Source organism: Oncorhynchus clarkii, chromosome 30 (assembly GCF_045791955.1).
Source record: "Oncorhynchus clarkii lewisi isolate Uvic-CL-2024 chromosome 30, UVic_Ocla_1.0, whole genome shotgun sequence".
NCBI classification, from domain to species: Eukaryota; Metazoa; Chordata; class Actinopteri; order Salmoniformes; family Salmonidae; genus Oncorhynchus; species Oncorhynchus clarkii.
In genome coordinates, this window is record NC_092176.1 from 18177782 (window position 1) to 18196736 (window position 18955).

At 42.8% G+C, this 18955-nt stretch overlaps 1 protein-coding gene across 10 annotated transcripts in view; it reads right to left on the minus strand.

The window, feature by feature from the left end:
* Nucleotides 1-263: 263 nt before the first annotated feature.
* The window catches only part of LOC139389288 (vinexin-like), a 41536-nt gene continuing 22844 nt past the window's right edge, over nucleotides 264-18955 (minus strand). For 3 of the 10 annotated variants that reach the window (XM_071135880.1, XM_071135879.1, XM_071135881.1), the window contains exons 6-20: nucleotides 18225-18288; nucleotides 11811-11846; nucleotides 11629-11710; nucleotides 11031-11145; nucleotides 8518-8658; nucleotides 8191-8301; nucleotides 7392-7450; nucleotides 5218-5306; nucleotides 4411-4469; nucleotides 4044-4090; nucleotides 3679-3793; nucleotides 3466-3591; nucleotides 2743-3329; nucleotides 2497-2603; nucleotides 264-1326 (exon numbers count right to left, since the gene is read on the minus strand). In XM_071135880.1, coding sequence (XP_070991981.1) covers nucleotides 1319-1326; nucleotides 2497-2603; nucleotides 2743-3329; nucleotides 3466-3591; nucleotides 3679-3793; nucleotides 4044-4090; nucleotides 4411-4469; nucleotides 5218-5306; nucleotides 7392-7450; nucleotides 8191-8301; nucleotides 8518-8658; nucleotides 11031-11145; nucleotides 11629-11710; nucleotides 11811-11846; nucleotides 18225-18288 — 1746 coding nt within the window. In that variant the 3' untranslated portion in view covers nucleotides 264-1318. Of the gene's footprint in view, nucleotides 1943-2496; nucleotides 2604-2742; nucleotides 3330-3465; nucleotides 3592-3678; nucleotides 3794-4043; nucleotides 4091-4410; nucleotides 4470-5217; nucleotides 5307-7391; nucleotides 7451-8190; nucleotides 8302-8517; nucleotides 8659-11030; nucleotides 11146-11628; nucleotides 11711-11810; nucleotides 11847-18224; nucleotides 18289-18955 lie in introns of all 10 variants that reach the window. The other 7 variants (XM_071135878.1, XM_071135877.1, XM_071135883.1 and 4 more) reach the window with 5 other exon arrangements.

Sequence of the window (18955 nt, forward strand, 5' to 3'; positions counted from 1 at the left end):
GGTAGGCTAAAGGTAGGCCTCGCTCAGGGCTCTCCAACCCTGTTCCTGTAGAGCTACTGTTCTATTGGTTTTCACTCCAACCCTAATCTAGCGCAGCTGAATCAAGTAATTAGCTGGTTGATAAAACTAATCAGGTTACTTACAACTGGGGTTGGAGTAAACAGCTTCAAGAGTAGCTCTCCAGGAACAGGTTCGGAGAGCTCTGGCCAAGCTACTTCACAAACGTCAAACCGCTCGGGAATCAATTCGAGTCACACATCAAAACCGTTTTTTCACTTTATATGGTTTATTTGAATTACATAATGTGTGTGTATCATATATATTGAAGAACATTGGTTGGTATTAAATGAAATATATTACGTTTAATCTGACATGGTTAAAACCCTGTACAATCATATGTTGTGGCTAGAAAAGGTATGTTGCATTTTGACAATACCGTTAATGAACAAAGCAGAGAAACATTTCATTTGGCAACATCATGATAGGGGTTTGGGGTTTAGTTGCTTCGTATTGACTTAAACGTATATTTGCCATTGGTTACACTTGTATGCAGACCCTCGATTCGCCGTTTTAATGTATACTGTATGTCAAAGCAAATTGGTTCATTTTTTTAAGCGACAAATTAATAGAAACAGTAGTAAACAAACACAGTTTGCAGTAGAATTGAGCTACCAAATCAAATGTACAGTAGCCTAAGGAATCAATCTCCTGGTCCATTTTACTGTTCACGCCTTTCTTTCTGAAATGTTTGAACACCATTGTGGGTTTTGATGTTGTAGTTGACAAGCAGGATTCGTTTCAGAAAAGATCTGTGCTCCAAAGTGAAGCAATGGCATCTCTTTGCTATCCCTTAGGTCATGGCCTAAAAATGTCAGTAGTTCCACTGAATTGATACAATTGGTGTAGCTCCACTTCTGCTCTGTCGAGACATTCTGTGTTGCATTCACTTGGGGGTTAATGTCAACATTCCTCTTCTCCACCATCACATTCAACTTCCACTAACACTCAACACCTCCTCTGTTCCCAACAGAAATACAAGCTGCACAAATGGCTGGCTGAATCATTACATGTGAGATTAATTAAAGATGTAAGTAGCGAACAATAACACACTGAAGGACATAAAGACGTTGCCTTGATTCTATTAGTACTCTATGCAGCAGAGCAAACAATCTTGAACAAATGGAGAGTCAGCAGAACTATTTTGTAACCAAGCAACAAATATTTTATGCCATTGTTTCGAATAATAAAGTAAGTGATCCATTCATGTATATTGGACAGTCATATCAGTGCTGTAGCCTCGGACACACCCAGGACGCATTTATTGATCTGAAATCAAAGTGTAGGAAGACATTTAAAAGGCAACATTCATTCTGTCTACGTTATAGAGACCATAACATTCTCAGGCATTTGTGTCTGTGATGGCACTTGGGTGACAAAGTGCAGCAGGTGCATGCTAAGCCGAACACTCCATAGAAGTAGCTGAACTGTACTGAAGGAATGTAATTTGAGTTTTAGTCAATGAGGACAAAGTTCTTTCTTTATACTGTACCTGGAACAGTATCATCAACATTCATTATATCCATTCAAGCAGTGTCTGTGAAAATCACTCCAAGACTATTCAGTGATGGACCACATGCTGGGGGTGAGGTGTCAAACCACACAGTGTTCCTACCTCCAGACTAGCTGCACACTGGTCAACAGCTGTGGTCACTGGCTGATGTGAACATGCAGACCTGACTAAACCAGGTTGGTGACAGTGGGTGTTGGGGTAAGGGGTTGGTCATATGGCTGCTGGAATGATCTGATGTGCTGGTTGATCTAATAGTCATGTGTCCACTACAGTCCATGTGGTTGTGGAGTGGACAGGTAGAGTGAAGCAGTTACACTGGTGTGACATAGTTCCCTGGGAAAGTCCCAAAGGCATGTGTCCTTTCTGACGTACCTAAGGAAAGAGCAGAGCACATTGTAAACCAAAAGACTGCTCTCTCCTACTTTACATCATACAGCCAAGACAACCCTGGTCCGTTCATCTGACTACATAAGTAATATTTGTAATATCATTTGCTGCCCGATAGGGGGCACACTTGTATTTAATTTGACTTAACTTAAAGAAGTGGCAATCCGCTGCCGAAACAATAACAAAGTGTCCTCCCCAGCACATTCCGCTAAAAAGCTGAGGGGCGGGGCTGGAGAAATGTAAGCACTCTAAAATTCATAGACAGAGCTATGGATGCAAGGACAGACCATCCATGAAATAAACATAGTTTTAACCATGTTTTGAGGCTATATAGTGTTTGTTTACATGTTAGTTTGTTTACAAACATTTGTGTGAAATAAGCTTATATTTTGGGTGCTGATGGGTATGATAGTTGAACTAAGCTCATGAGGCATTACATTCTTCAAGAATCAATGGGTACATATCATTAATTTATAAAGTCCAAAAATAGATGTAGCTACTGCAGATTGCCCCTTTCAAGTCTTGTGTAAATGTCTTACCTACAAACCAGCCATCATCACACTTCTCCATCACTTGTACAATGTCCCCCTCTCTCAGTTCCAGCTCATCTCTGTTCTGTGGGTTGTAGTTGTAAACTGCTCTGTATCTGAGTGAGAGCACAGACCAGGGTGTGGGATTTGATTTTTGGCAAGGTGAGTAGACTGTGGCAGTGGAAAATGAGATAAACAGTACCTCCATTACATTACATAAAATCACATTTTCATTGGCAAAAACATTTGACTCACGGTTGGCGTTGCACTACTGTTGAGCCAGCATTGTTGGTCGTTTTTGTTTTGGGGATGTTGTTCGGGGCTGCTCCTCCCCTGTGGGCAGATGGGGACATCTGATTGGACGGTGAATCAGCTCTGCCAATGGAGTTGTGCAAAGCCGGTTGTGCTCCTCCCCAGTGGTTGCTCTGGGGGGTGGGGTAGGCAGGCCCAGAAGTGGGGTGTGGCCAGTGATTGGGTGCTTCTTTAGATAGTGAGGGCTGGAGGGATGAACGTGAATGTGAAGCTACTGTCCCATGGGATATGGGTGATGACGGCTTCAGGGGGGAAAATCCTGGTTCAGGGCTGCGGGAGGAGGGGGTCAGACTCCGAGGCGAGCGGGTCAAAGGAGAGCAGGGTGAGTGTAGAGGACGCCCTGGACTCATTGGCTCTGGGGATGTGGGTGACATGGGGCAAACTGGGTAGTCGTCAGAGGATGATTTGGTGCGGGGCAACTTGTTAACCTGGACATAGTTGGTGGGGAAGATGCCACTCCTGGTAGTCCCTGGTACCCGGCCCTCCAACCACCTGTCATCCACACGCCTGGTTACACTGATCACCTCGCCCTGAGATAGAGGAGCAGGGGGGGTTTACTTGCAGCCTTTTTATGAACATGTCCTGCATTGATTCCAGGCTGGCTTTCTTCAGGATTTAAAACAGGTATTAGGGTGTTAAAGATAGAATACATAGTAGGATGCTCACTTTACGGAAGGACAGCTCAACAGGCAGGTCTGCATTGAAGGTGAACAGAGCCACTGCCTGTCCGTAATCCAGCACCTGGATGGTGGGAGACTTGATGGGTGTGGGCTTCTCTGTAGGAGGGACAATCTGGAGCAGAAATGAGTGAGGTTCAGAATGACATGTGGAGCGCATCCCATAAATCGACATTCAGAGGTTAGTTGGATGCACACCCACCTCCACATAGGTTGTGGGGAAGATACCGGCTCTCCCATGATGCTCTCCTTCAAACCAGTTGGCGTCTACCTGCCTGAGGATGTAAACAATGTCTCCCTTCTGTAGAGACAGTTCCCTAGGAAGAGGAGGATAAAAGTCAGACTGTGGCTCGAGGGACATGCATTAGATTAATTGAAGAGCTCAGCTTTACTAACTCGATATTAACATTATTGGGCTTTCTGAGAAAATCGGTTTGGTCAAATTAGGTTTGACTGGCCTAAATGTGATATAATTACATTGAGTGTGTTTCTTTTCACTGACAATACAGTTAAACGGACATGTGAGGGGGAATGGTTTGCAGCCGATCAGCAGAAATTATAACTCACTTGGGGGACTGAGCCTGGAAATTGAACTTGGCTCTTGCTGCTTTCATCTGCACAAACAAACACAAAAAAAGTTTATTGGCGAGATGTGAAAGTCTGCTTCTCACAAGGGCACAGGCCTGTTCCAGCTTGCAGTTGTTGATAGTTATAGCAAGATCCTAATCAGGGCAGCTAAAAGAAAACAAAACAATATGTTCATATATACAGATTATTTTCAGACCACAATACATAAAGCACCAAAACCTTCCGATGAACCTCGCTCCTCAAAGATCATAGATACATTTTCAAAATGTTTTCACATTGTGTACAGTACACACAGGTATGTATAGTAATTGCATATCCCAACACCAAGAAGGATAAAGACATCTACCTGCTTCTCCTGTCTTTTGGGTGGGAACTCCATGACTTCAGGTGCAGGGGAGAGGCGTTCTATTGTAGAACAGCAGGGAGACGTGGAGAGCAACAGATGAGAGTGAGGAAACAAGACACGGGTCAAAAGAGTGGAGCAGAATCACAAGATTCATCAGGAAATTGTATAGCCTCCCAATCCAGCTTTTTGATGCTTTAAGAGTAATTATATCAAGTCGGTGGGAAGATATGTAAACATTGAATGAACCCTCTCCAGTTCAATGTATGTTCTTCTAAAGAAGCCAAACCTTTGGGCTGGTTCTTAGACTAATCTCCAAGAAAAACAGTTGGATAAAGCTGATCTATAATCAAGGTTTCCGGCCAGCAGTCCCTATTTTCTGTGCTACCTCCCCACCCATACACTACAGCTCTTTCCATGCTAAAAGTAAGAAACCTCTCCTCTCACTAATCCAGATCAGTTTTATATCAAATTAATTCAGACAGATCAGGAAAGTCTGCAGGAAATGACAAGGAATCACAGACTTCAACGGTAGTCCCATATTGAATTACTGTATTTCGTTAGTAGAGGCTGTTTTTCCATGGAAGTGTCACTGATTAGATTTTAAACATTAGCCACTATTAAAATGAATCAATTCCAACTACAGCATTCAAGTACACAGCAGTATTATACATAACCTACTGTTACTAGTCTTTACTGGGCCATTTTACTGAGACTGCATGTTGAGTGGCCTAGCCTTAGCACCACTCTTTCTGAATAAAGGTTTTCATGTATGGATTGGATCCAGGATCAACTCCTACATAGCCTTACCATGTGTGGGACTAGGGTCTGCCCTCTGAGAAACAGCTGTTGTGGGGACAATGGGAGGATGGAGAGGTTGCTTTGCTCCAGTCAAAGAGCTGGAAAAAAAACGACAGGAAAAGAGAACAGGTTTACTATATGACTGTATGCTCCCACAAACTCCAGTCAATTAGATGTTTCCCAACATTAACAGCCCACATGGTGGAGCTCCACACTGTATAAGGACAGGGTACTGTGTGCAGTAGTATATACATTTGTCATGCAGATTTGGCCTCTGGCCACAGCTGCTGGTTTGCATATAAAGATCAAACAAAAGTTGAAACAGATGACAAAATTGAGAGAGAGGAGACAGGAGAGAGAGGAAATTACTCTGGGGACCTTCTGTCTTTGGAGAACTCATAGTCATCATCATAGTCGCTGACTTTATTACCGTGTGTAAATGACAGGGAAACATCATGCAGGGTTCTCCAATAAATGTGAAGTTAAAAGACATAGCAGCATGAGCAAATCAGTATCATTATTAAACAAACATGTATCTGGGAAAGTGCATTAGATCAGTAAACAGCTGTCCACTGTCTGAACCAGATAAACACAGTCACAGAAAGGCATCACACCTGCCTGTTGATCCAGTCAGAGTCTGGCAGCAGGCTGTGTCTGCCTGCAGCCAAACAGGAGGCCTGGACAACAGGAAGCCGTAAAAACCTGCCGTATTCTTACTGTTGTATGTTTCCATTTTACATCTCCTTAGCAACCTGCTCAGTAACCGGACTCTGAGGTCTCGAGGTAGGAAGAAGGTCGCTTGGCCAAAACACATGAGCTCAGTTTAGCAAACAACAACTAGGAGAGATCTGTCCAATAATGTATTACACAGTAGGCAAGAAATTAACTGACCTTCAATTTGTTAAAAGGGTATGTAGCTCAACTATTAAGTATTATATAACAGTGTCTACTAGGCAGCAAGACTAACTTTACTTTGCTCTCATTTCTAACTGATAGGGAACCAACGACTGTAAAGACTGTAACTTATTGCAAGAGTAGTGTGATGGACAAGTGCATGTATCCATAGTGGATGAAGAAATGTGTAACTGGATTAAGAACGTGGGAGTTGGGCTCAGAGGAGGTCTGGTATGTGGCCACCAGCCAGACTGGGGCTCAACCATTAACCTGGCATGTCCTGGTGTTACCTCCCTCTGCAGTTCACACTGGCCTCATGCTGCACACTAACCGCACAATCTGGGATCATTTTGGAGAATATCTTTAGAAAGTCACAAGCTTTTGAATTGCATTATCTTTAAAAAACGGCATTGTTACTGTCGGGCGATTATTTCACATGCCTGCAAAAATGAATTGACTGCAATAATTTGAATCATGGCTTAGACTTGCTTCATCTCTCTGCACTGGTCATCAAGCCGCAGTCTAGCTAGACTCTTCAATGACCAACCTGCCAGTGCACAGACACATGCCTGGGGAAGTGGGTCCCACCCGTTAGTATCAAGACAACAGCAAATGGTTGTAAACAGACTTGTAGATGCTTAGTCACTTAGTCACTGAAGAGGCATCAGTCATCCAACTGTAATGCGCAAGCAATAGTCTCAATACCATTGACATACATGAATCTTGTAGAAACAACATGTGGATTTTCTACTCATACCCAAGTGGTATATTGAGTCAGAAATGATGCACACAGGTCAATAGTGCATCTGTAGCCTCTGTGGGACAATAAAGTTGTAAAAAAAAACTTTATGGTCTAAAAACAAAGCACAATTCATGTCAGTGAGACCAACTGCCAGATTTGATCTTTGTCCAAAACAAAATATTGTCTGGATAAGGAAGCTTAAGAAAGGCCCCAATGATTTGAAAAAAGGCTAAAAGATTTGCTGAGTAAATCCCCTGTCATGAACAGATTTGTCAGAGCAAATTAAATAATGGCGCGTGAATCAGTTGATGTTGACATGGTTATGGGGACGCAACTATAGTAGCAGGATACAACAATGAACAGTATAATAACTGTTTCCTGTATCGACAACAATTCCTGTACATATTTCTCAACATCAGAAAAGTGATGCAGCTACACCCAATGACCTACCCTGTACAACTTGAGACATAGTTTTACTGAAGGGATAAAACCATTGTATGTACAATCACACCAACAGACAAAGCAACAACGCTGTCCCATTACTCACCTGTTGTCCTGTGTTCTCCCTGTCCCTGCAGAAGTTCCTGGATCAGCATTCCTGGCACCCTGGAAGCAGAGATCACATTGAAGGCTGTTCTCTTTTGGAGGAAATCTCACAGCTACTCAGACAGAGCAGAGGTGGTGACCACTCCCAAATGAGCCAGAGGGAGAGAGAACTCCCCTGGGTCCTACACTCCATTGAATACAATGACAAGGTTGGTAACAGTATCTTTCTGTGGCATCTTTGATTGAGGACTGGCAGTATACAACCACATACAGCTGATTAGATGAGGTGCAAATTAAGGTTGTGAAGAGAATCAGCATCAACTTTTGAAGAGTGAAATGAAATCCTTCAATTCAGCATTAAACGCATACAAGGCATACAGTGTTGCAAACAGTTAAGTTCTTCATTGAATTTAACCTCTTTTTCTACAGAAAGCTTGAGGGAAAAATATAACAAATGCGTGTTGGATTTGCAGTCTGATTTAGATTTGTGTCGGGTTTAGATTTGTAGGCGTGTGATTTGAGGCAGACACATCCAAGTGCAAGGCAGGCAAGTCCTGGGGGTAGCAGGGTCACAGGGCAGTGTCGGGGTTGGCATGCAGGCCTGTCTGTCTTTCAAACAGTCCTCACAGGAGGGGGAGATGGGGAGATAACAGGGAGGTATGGTATTGACATTATCCATGCAAGCAACCTGACCTCCTCTCAGTGTATTTCTAGAGGAGTGTGAGAGTGAGGAGAGGGTTACAGGCAGGGTAGCAGGGAGGAGGGTTGCTTCAGCAGAGTCACAAGGGGGGCCTCAGTACCTCACCCCGGCCTCGCCGCGTCTGCTTCTTCTGGGAAAGCCTCCTCTCCAGGCCCTGGATGTCCGAGTCCAGCTCAGCCTCAAAACAGCTCAGCTCAGAGAGCAGAGACTCCTGGTCAACGCAGCATGGTGGTTGGAAGGAATGAATCAATCAAATATCCAACTAAATACAGTAACTCATGGTGGCCCCATACTTTCATGCTCCTGGCATGATTCAATCTGTCCATGCTAACTTTTCCTTTTTCTTTGCTAGCTCATTAAAACAATCACTGCCTTTGGCCATCATGGTGGAGGTTATGACAACTATCATATCACTGTGAGCACTCACCTCGAAAGCGGATGGCTTAGACGGCTTCTCTATGGGGGACCAGGGTTTCTCTGTGGGTCTGTGCTGGGCCAGCTGTATCGGCGGCTGCTGGGCCAGCTGTATGGGAGGCTGCTGGGGCTTCTGGGCTGGCTGACTCTGAGGCTGGGAAACACAAACATATAGACTCTGAGCACACAGTCAGACAGGGAGACCTGAGAGTTGGTCATATACAGTGGGGCAAAAAAAGTATTTAGTCAGCCACCAATTGTGCAAGTTCTCCCACTTAAAAAACCCCACAGTTTAATTTACAGTAAAGCATGATCATAGTTTGTGATACATACAAAACCTGTGTTTTTTATGTAATCCAGCCAAACACAGAAGTGCGTTCCTGTCGACTACTTTATAGTCAGTCAATCTGATTCACTTCATTAGCTCTACATCCACATAAATAATTCAACAGTCAGATAAAACCGAACTCATTCCCTCATTAAAGGCTCAATGCAGACATTTTTATATCAATATCAAATCATTTTGGGGTAACAATTAAAGGTCCATGTCACCAGGCAGGCCAAAACTCCAACCGAAACAGGCTGAAATTTCAGGTGGTCTTTTCAAACAGCTCTTACACTAAAAAGACATTATCATTATTTTCACAATTTCACAGTATTATTCCAACCTTAAAGTGTGGAAATATATATAAAACACAGGAAAATCACATTCTTGACTGCACTGGGTTTTTAAATACCTTACCATACTAGTTTTCCAATAAAATTGACAAAAAGCTATTTCTCAAGCAATAATTTTGCTAGGACTGTCTGGGAGTGGGGGACGGAAAACTAAAAACTACCTGTTATTGGCAGATTTGGAACTGTCTTTGTTATTGGTTTATTTACCAATTTACCACATTGTGATGTCACCAGGCAAGCCGAAACTCCAGCCCAAACCTGCTGATTAGAAGGTCCTGTGTAGATTGTATTTTCAACCAGCAACTATCAGGAAATAACAGAGATCTCATTTTTTTCCCCAAAAAATGTAGTGTCATCAGCCAATGCAAAACACAGGCAAACTGGATTTTGACTGCACTGGGCCTTTAAGAAGACATATGTTCCAGTAGCTTACACTAGAAAGAATTGCTACACTACTTTAAAAGGGTATAAACTTAAGAAACCTTCAACTCCCAACCCCTTTTTCATGTTCCTTGAAATACCTTGGCAGAGTGAGTTCCTGTGAAAGCCAAAGTATTCTCTCAGTCAGTAGTCATCACTACAATCACAGGCAATGATATCACTACTCAGGAGTTCAGCACTTGATTTGGTCTGTCCTCTGTAATTGTGTGATTCTCTGTACACAGGCTGGCCTGAACTGAGGAGAGGAGTTGCTGGAGGTAGAAGCTGTACCTAACCACAGATCTAGGATCATATTACAATACCTCCAATCCTTAACCATTAGGGGTATTAAACACATCTGACCCTGTATCAGTTGGTGAGGGACAATTTCTACCTATTCTAGAGCAAGCCTGGTGATGACCTTCAGAGTAAATGAAATACGCCTCCATACTGTGAAACATTACGCACCACAAGAGGTTAACAGGCATAATCAGTATCACAAGACGCCTGGGCCCTGTATTTGTTTTCTTCCCGCTGTGAGACGCCAGGCTCAATTTGCACCAGATCTGGGGCTTGGCGACAAGAGCCATTCAAAACGTCAGCCCAGAGACAAACACACTCCTCTCTAAATCACTCAGAGTATTTTAACAGACAGACATACATTATTCAAAGGGCCTCATGCATGCATGCATGCACACACACACACACACACACACACACACACACACACACACACACACACACCTCACACACACACACACACACACACACACACACACACACACACACACACACACACACACACACACACACACACACTCATGGGTAGTTCCGAGTCACTTACTCATTTTAGTAAGGGCAGAAAAGTTAGATACATTTCCAAGGGAACACATGCATCAGAGACAGCAAAACATACACTGTTGACCATCCAGTAGTTTATGGCAGTTCATGGTTAACAAACACTGTCTTCATGTTCTTCTGTTTGTTCTACAAATTATGATCTCGAAATTAAGAAGAAAGCCGGAACACAGCTGGTGTGGGTTTGCCATTGTAGCAATGATCGCATTAACAACTTCCTGATTACCTGGCGTGAGATGCTTTTAGCTGAGAAGCATTCCAGGGTATTGACACAAACTAATCCTAATAAGAAAGGGATAGGGTGTTTGCCACCATGAGCAGCTATTGTAGGCAGCCCACTCCACACTAACAAATACAGTACAAAGAAAAACTCTCAAAAATAGTTCTGAAGCTAAGCCACAAATCTTTTGAAAACCTCAATGAAAAGCATGTTGCTTTAAAATCAGAAATTATTTGCCACAGTGCAACCTTTAAATACAAACAAATATGTTCAATCCAAGTACCACCTATATTAAATTGTGTGGTATTGCTACATGTTAAGCACCCTGGTAAAGGAGGGTAAGGCCTAACCTGGCTGTGGACCTCTGAGGTGGTGCTCTGTCCAGGCTCAAAGTCAAATATGCTCCTGAGTTGTGGTGGCTCCCCCCATCGGTCTGAAAGCTTATCTTCAACCCCCAGCTCACTCCTGAAACACAATCCCCAACAACATGCATGCACGAACACACATGCACGCACACGCACACGCGCACACGCACACACACACACACACACACACACACACACACACACACACACACACACACACACACACACACACACACAACTTAATCATGGTTTCATTGTCAATGCCTGTAGGAACAGATCCAAACGTGTCTACCTGGCACTTGTTTTTGTCTCTCCCCACACTCCTTGTCTTGGGTCGGGGTTTGGAATTCACACTTATACCATTCACCCAATTACCATGTTGACTGAAGTAGCACGAACTGGGTGTTTCACAATGACTGACCACATGCTTCTGATATGCTGTGAACTTGGTCATGGTGTTACAGTAACAGAAACAAATACATTCTAACATTCTCAACATGAGCTCTACTGTTGGTTTAAATGAGGAGGTTGAACGTGGAATCTCCCAGTCCTATTCAGTCCCATCAGTCTCTCCCAGTCTCACCAGTCAGGGAGGGCTCCGTAATTGTCCATATGGGTCTGAGTCTGCTGCCCACCGGCTGAGTCAGCAGCAAGGGCCCGGCTCCCTGAGGATCAGTCAAAATTAGTGTTAGCAAAGACTGGCCATCTGACAGAGTAGATAAGTTACACCCCAGAACATGGCTATGTTATTTCCACTTTACTCACGTTCAGCAGACCATCGCTCAGAGTCCTCGTCAGTTTCTAACAAATGGGCAAAGATAGCAGAGTTAGAGGGATTTAGAGAACATTAATCATAAATAGTACACTCGCCCCAACTAAGGAGCCTGAACCATGAAAAACAGCCCCAGACCATTATTCCTCCTCCACCAAACTTTACAGTTGGCACTATGCATTCAGGCTGTTCTCCTGACATCCGTCAAACACAGATCTGTCTGTCGGACTGCCAGATGGTGAAGCGTGATTCATCACTCCAGAGAACACGCTTCCACTGCTCCAGAGTCCAATGTTGACTTTACACAGCTCCAGCCGATGCTTGGCATTGCGCATGGTGATCATAGGCTTGTGTGCGGCTGCTCGGCCATGGAAACCCATTTCATGAAGCTCCTGACGAACAGTTCATGTGTTGACATTTGAGGTAGCATGAGTTAGTGTTGCAACTGTGTTGCAATCAATTTTATGTGCTACACCTTCAGTACTCAGCGGTCCCAATCTGTGAGCTTGTGTGGCCTACCACTTCACGGCTGAGCTGTTGTTGCGCCTAGATGTTTCCATTTCACAATAACAGCATGTACATTTGCCCGGGGTAGCTCTAGCAGGGCAGAAATTTGACAAACTGACTTGTTGGAAAGGTGGCATCCTATGACAGTGCCACAATGAAAGTCACTGAGCTCTTCAGTAAGGCCGTTCTACTGCAAATGTTTGTCTATGGCGATTGCATGGCTGTGTGCTTGAATTGCCAAATCCACAAATGTTAAGGCATGTTCATGTACTTTCGTATGTATAGTGGTGATTCTATTCAGTAGGGCCCTGATTCCGAATTCCGTCTCAAGTTAAGCTCACGTAAATGGAACGTTATTCCCTTTTTATGCACTTTTCTCTATATATGCGTATTCTGAACTTGAATTTAAGAATGAGAGTAGCGTGCTATTCATCCGCTATTAGTTTGGGGTGGAGATCAAATAAATGAAGGAGTGGCAGAGATGTGTCTACAGTTACGCCGTATTCTGACCTTGACTCAACTCCCTAATAATTCCACCACCTTTACACGTGAGGAAACCATGAATAAGGTCGAGCAATCTGCCGGACCCAGGTTGAAAAAGCATCTACTTTAGATACATCTACTAACAGCATTCTCCATGCACTGTAATTTACAACTTGATAAGAGCTATTGACAAGAGCTATGTAAATGAGTAATCCGATTGGATAAGGGAGTTGTAAATATAAATTACACTTGTTTTAGATCTATTTTACCTTATAATTGATGGAGACAAATGTGAAACCAGTCATATGAAAGCAAACTGAAGCATATCAACATACCAGCTTTCCCACAGTAAAGTTTATGAAATACTGTGCCATTATGCTGAATTGAAATTATACAGTCTTTTAATTTGCAAGGATGGGCACTTTCAAATCTCTTAGTTATAGACTACCCCGACTTTCTCTGTTTCCTGTTTCTATCATGTTAAATATTAGCCACTATCGGTACCGACCCTCAGTAGGTATAATAACAACATATATTCAACTGCCAATTTATCATTCCATTTAATTACATTGTTTTTATTAACTTCATTTGCCATCACGGTCATGTGGTTGTTGAAGAGGATGACTAGTAACAGTTAATAATATAAATATATAATTTATATTATTAACTGTATATATATATATGCTAATTGAATTGTTATGGAGTGGAGTGCAGATCAAGCTGTAACAGTTTGAACCTGACGTATGGTGCAGTACTTGGCTGTGTGATAACACAGTTCCATGGTTAGTGCAGGCAATAGATGAGGGTATAGCCTACTATTGTACACTATTCTACCTATTACAGTGCCTTGCGAAAGTATTCGGCCCCCTTGAACTTTGCGACCTTTTGCCACATTTCAGGCTTCAAACATAAAGATATAAAACTGTATTTTTTTGTGAAGAATCAACAACAAGTGGGACACAATCATGAAATGGAACGACATTTATTGGATATTTCAAACTTTTTTAACAAATCAAAAACTGAAAGATTGGGCGTGCAAAATTATTCAGCCCCTTTACTTTCAGTGCAGCTTCTCTCCAGAAGTTCAGTGAGGATCTCTGAATGATCCAATGTTGACCTAAATGACTAATGATGATAAGTACAATCCACCTGTGTGTAATCAAGTCTCCGTATAAATGCACCTGCACTGTGATAGTCTCAGAGGTCCGTTAAAAGCGCAGAGAGCATCATGAAGAACAAGGAACACACCAGGCAGGTCCGAGATACTGTTGTGAAGAAGTTTAAAGCCGGATTTGGATACAAAAAGATTTCCCAAGCTTTAAACATCCCAAGGAGCACTGTGCAAGCGATAATATTGAAATGGAAGGAGTATCAGACCACTGCAAATCTACCAAGACCTGGCCGTCCCTCTAAACTTTCAGCTCATACAAGGAGAAGACTGATCAGAGATGCAGCCAAGAGGCCCATGATCACTCTGGATGAACTGCAGAGATCTACAGCTGAGGTGGGAGACTCTGTCCATAGGACAACAATCAGATGTATATTGCACAAATCTGGCCTTTATGGAAGAGTGGCAAGAAGAAAGCCATTTCTTAAAGATATCCATAAAAAGTGTTGTTTAAAGTTTGCCACAAGCCACCTGGGAGACACACCAAACATGTGGAAGAAGGTGCTCTGGTCAGATGAAACTAAAATTGAACTTTTTGGCAACAATGCAAAACGTTATGTTTGGCGTAAAAGCAACACAGCTCATCACCCTGAACACACCATCCCCACTGTCAAACATGGTGGTGGCAGCATCATGGTTTGGGCCTGCTTTTCTTCAGCAGGGACAGGGAAGATGGTTCAAATTGATTGGAAGATGGTTGGAGCCAAATACAGGACCATTCTGGAAGAAAACCTGATGGAGTCTGCAAAAGACCTGAGACTGGGACGGAGATTTGTCTTCCAAAAAGACAATGATCCAAAACATAAAGCAAAATCTACAATGGAATGGTTCAAAAATAAACATATCCAGGTGTTAGAATGGCCAAGTCAAAGTCCAGACCTGAATCCAATCGAGAATCTGAGGAAAGAACTGAAAACTGCTGTTCACAAATGCTCTCCATCCAACCTCACTGAGCTCGAGCTGTTTTGCAAGGAGGAATGGGAAAAAATTTCAGTCTCTCGATGTGCAAAACTGATAGAGACATACCCCAAGCGACTTACAGCTGTAATCGCAGCAAAAGGTGGCGCTACAAAGTATTAACTTAAGGGGGCTGAATAATTTTGCACGCCCAATTTTTCAGTTTTTGATTTGTTAAAAAAGTTTGAAATATCCAATAAATGTCGTTCCACTTCATGATTGTGTCCCACTTGTTGTTGATTCTTCACAAAAAAATACAGTTTTATATCTTTATGTTTGAAGCCTGAAATGTGGCAAAAGGTTGCATAGTTCAAGGGGGCCGAATACTTTCGCAAGGCACTGTATAATGCTATGTACACTAATCTGCCCAGCTGCCCACTGCACTGAGGCTAGGTAACACGGTCACCACTGATAAATCCATGATAATCGGAAATTTCAATAAGCATTTCTCAACGGCTGGCCATGCCTTCCTCCTGGCTACTCCAACCCCGGCCAACAGCCCCCCCCCCCCCCCCCCCACCTCTTGGATAGCTGCAGGGGGTCATCCCCCTCTTCAAAGGGAGTGACACCCTAGACCCAAACTGTTACAGACCTGTATCCATCCTGCCCTGCCTATCTAAAGTCTTTCGAAAGCCAAGTTAATAAACAGATCACTGACCATTTCGAATCCCACCATACCTTCTCCGCTGTGCAATCCGGTTTCCGAGCTGGTCACGGGTGCACCTCAGCCACCCTCAAGGTACTGAACGATATCATAACCGCCATCGATAAAAGACAGTACTGTGCAGCCGTCTTCATCAACCTGGCCAAGGCTTTCGACTCTGTCAATCACCGTATTCTTATCGGCAGACTCAATAGCCTTGGTTTTTCTAATGACTGCCTCGCCTGGTTCACCAACTACTTTGCAGGCAGAGTTCAGTGTGTCAAATCGGAGGGCATGTTGTCTTCTGGCAGTCTCTATGGGGGTACCACAGGGTTCAATTCTCGGGACAACTCTTTTCTCTGTATATATCCAAATGAGCTTCAATGCCATACAACACTCCTTCCGTGGCCTCCAACTGCTCTTAAACACTAGTAAAACCAAATGCATGCTTTTCAACCGTTCTCTGCCCACACCTGCCCGCCCGACTAGCATCACCACCCTGGATGGTTCCGACCTAGAATATGTGGACAACTATAAATACCTAGGTGTCTGGTTAGACTGTAAACTCTCCTTCCAGACTCATATTAAACATCTCCAATCCAAAATCAAATCTAGAATCGGCTTTCTATTTCGCAACAAAGCCTCCTTCACTCACGCCACCAAACTTACCCTAGTAAAACTAACTATCCTACCGATCCTCGACTTCGGGCGATGTCATCTACAAAATAGCTTCCAATACTCTACTCAGCAAACTGGATGCAGTCTATCACAGTGCCATCCGTTTTGTCAACAAATCACCTTATACCACCCACTACTGAAACCTGTATGCTCTAGTCGGCTGGCCCTCGCTAGATATTTATCGCCAGACCCACTGGCTCCAGGTCATCTATAAGTCTATGCTAGGTAAAGCTCCGCCTTATCTCAGTTCACTGGTCACGGTAACAAACACCCACCAGCAGTATTGCACACGTTCCAGCAGGTATATCTCACTGATCATCCCCAAAGCCAACACCCCATTTGGCCGCATTTCCTTCCAGTTCTCTGCCGCCAGTGAATGGAGCGAATTGCAAAAATCGCTGAAGTTGGAGACTTTTATTTCCCTCACCAACTTTAAACATCAGCTATCTGAGCAGCTAACCGATCGCTTAGTCCACTTAGTCCATCTGTAAATAGCCCACCCAATTTACCTACCTCATCCCCATACTGTTTTTATGTACTTTTCTGCTCTTTTGCACACCAGTTTCTCTACTTGCACATCATCATCTGCTCATTTATCACTCCAGTGTTAATCTGATGAATTGTAATTATTCGCTCCTATGGCCTATTTTTTGCCTACCTCATGCCTTTTGCACACACTACATATAGACTTTCTTTTTTTTCTACTGTGTCATTGACTTGTTTATTGTGTTATTGGCTTGTTTATTGTTTATTCCATGTGAAACTCCATGTGTTGTTGTCTGTGTCACACTACTTTGCTTTATCTGGGCCAGGTCACCGTTTTAAATGAGAACTTGTTCTCAACTAGTCTACCTGGTTAAATAAAGGTGAAATAAATCAAAAATAAAATAAAAATCTTCTAACATTACCATGGGTCAAATAATGGAATATGGCAATTTTCAGAAGGAATCAAACCACTGTATATTTGATTAATCAATATATTTTGTGTGTAAAGGCTCTCCAAACCATTTTTAAAAATTATTCCGTACTTTCCTAACCCCAAAATTTGCCGATATAATCTTCAAGATCAGATATATTTTTTATCTAACAGTTGGTGTTGAAATGGAGACGAATATGCATATATTTGGATTTCGATGTATTCTAGTCTGTTGACAAAATTCGAATGAAATGTTCACCGTATTTAAAGGGATGGCTTAAAATGCACTGAAAACCCAATTGAATGAAAACTCAATGAGAAAATCTGTTGGCCAGCTAGTGGGAGGGGTATCACCGGTTCAATTACATTTATTCAGCGGAGCAAGGTAACCACACCTGCAAAGCCCGTTACGCACCTTCATAAGGTAAGTCTGAATATCAACTACTGAGAAGGGCTGAAAGGCGTGCCTACGAAAGGCGTAATTTCCTAAGTCTGAATCGGGCCCTAGTGACATTCCAATGCAATTCTGATATGTGACTAATGCAAATATTTTCTGTACTCTGCCAAAGGAATCCATCACCTGCACATTAATCAGGTTGGTGCCTATGGCACAATGAACCAGCGCAGTAGACACTGCTCTCAGGAGGCATCAGTGGCTGTGAAACCTGTAGTGGGTTAAAAGCCAACTGCCTGGAGAGTGGTGACACCTGAGAATCAGTTTTAAACTCCATCCTGGCCATTCCTGTCCTGTCACTCTGAGGACCTGAGTGCTGCTTGTCAATACCACCAAGAAATAGACTACTGATATACAACTGGATATAAGAACTGGTATGAAGGAATACATTTAGGATGGTGCTAGATATGTGGAGATACTGTAGATAAGTTGGAATGATTGGGTATAGATATCAAAACATCTTGAGAGTTCTCCTGTCCCTGGAATAATCTGCCTTCTGGATCAGCTCTCTGGAGGCTGACATTGATAGAAAGGAATTCTCTGTCTGGGCTGGTGTGAGTGAGTGTGTGTGAGAGAAGGTGAGAGGGAGGAGAAGTCATACCTTCTGGCTTCTTGTGGATCTGCCTGAACATGCTCCTGTACCAGTCTTTGGGCTTGTTCACGCTCTGGTGTGAGAAAAGAAGGAAACATGACAAAAACACCTTGTTAGACATATGAGAAAAAGCTCTCAGAAGTTTCAGAGTACATGAATGAGGACATTTTGGCTCCAGGTAAATGACAACTACAGATGTTAGATTTTAATTTGACCACTCTTTTGTTGCTGAGAATTTTGCTGTACAGCAGGAAATGCAGATGAGCTTCATGTGTTACATAAATTCAATAATAATTTATTTTTTAAATGTATTTTTGGATTTATCCTTAATTTAACTAGTCAAGTCAGTTAAGAACACGTTCTTATTTACAATGACGGCCTACCCTGGCAAAACTCGGACAACGCTGGGCCAATTGTGCGCTGCCCTATGGGACTCCCAATCACGGCCGAATGTGATACAGCCTGGATTATATTAACAGTATTGCACTTTTCATGTAGCCTCTTTTTGGACAGCTAATAGCCTAACCATCGATCAAGCACCATTATAGACTAAACGTTTAAATCCTGTTTCTGCAGGATTATTTTACTGCGACAACACTGGTCAAATTAAGATCCTACACCTGTTTGAGTGTACCAAGGAGTATTTATTATCTGCGTGACCAGATTAAGAAAAAGTCTGGGCCCTAGGGCGATATATGGTTATAATATAATATAAATATAACAATAATATATGCTACGTA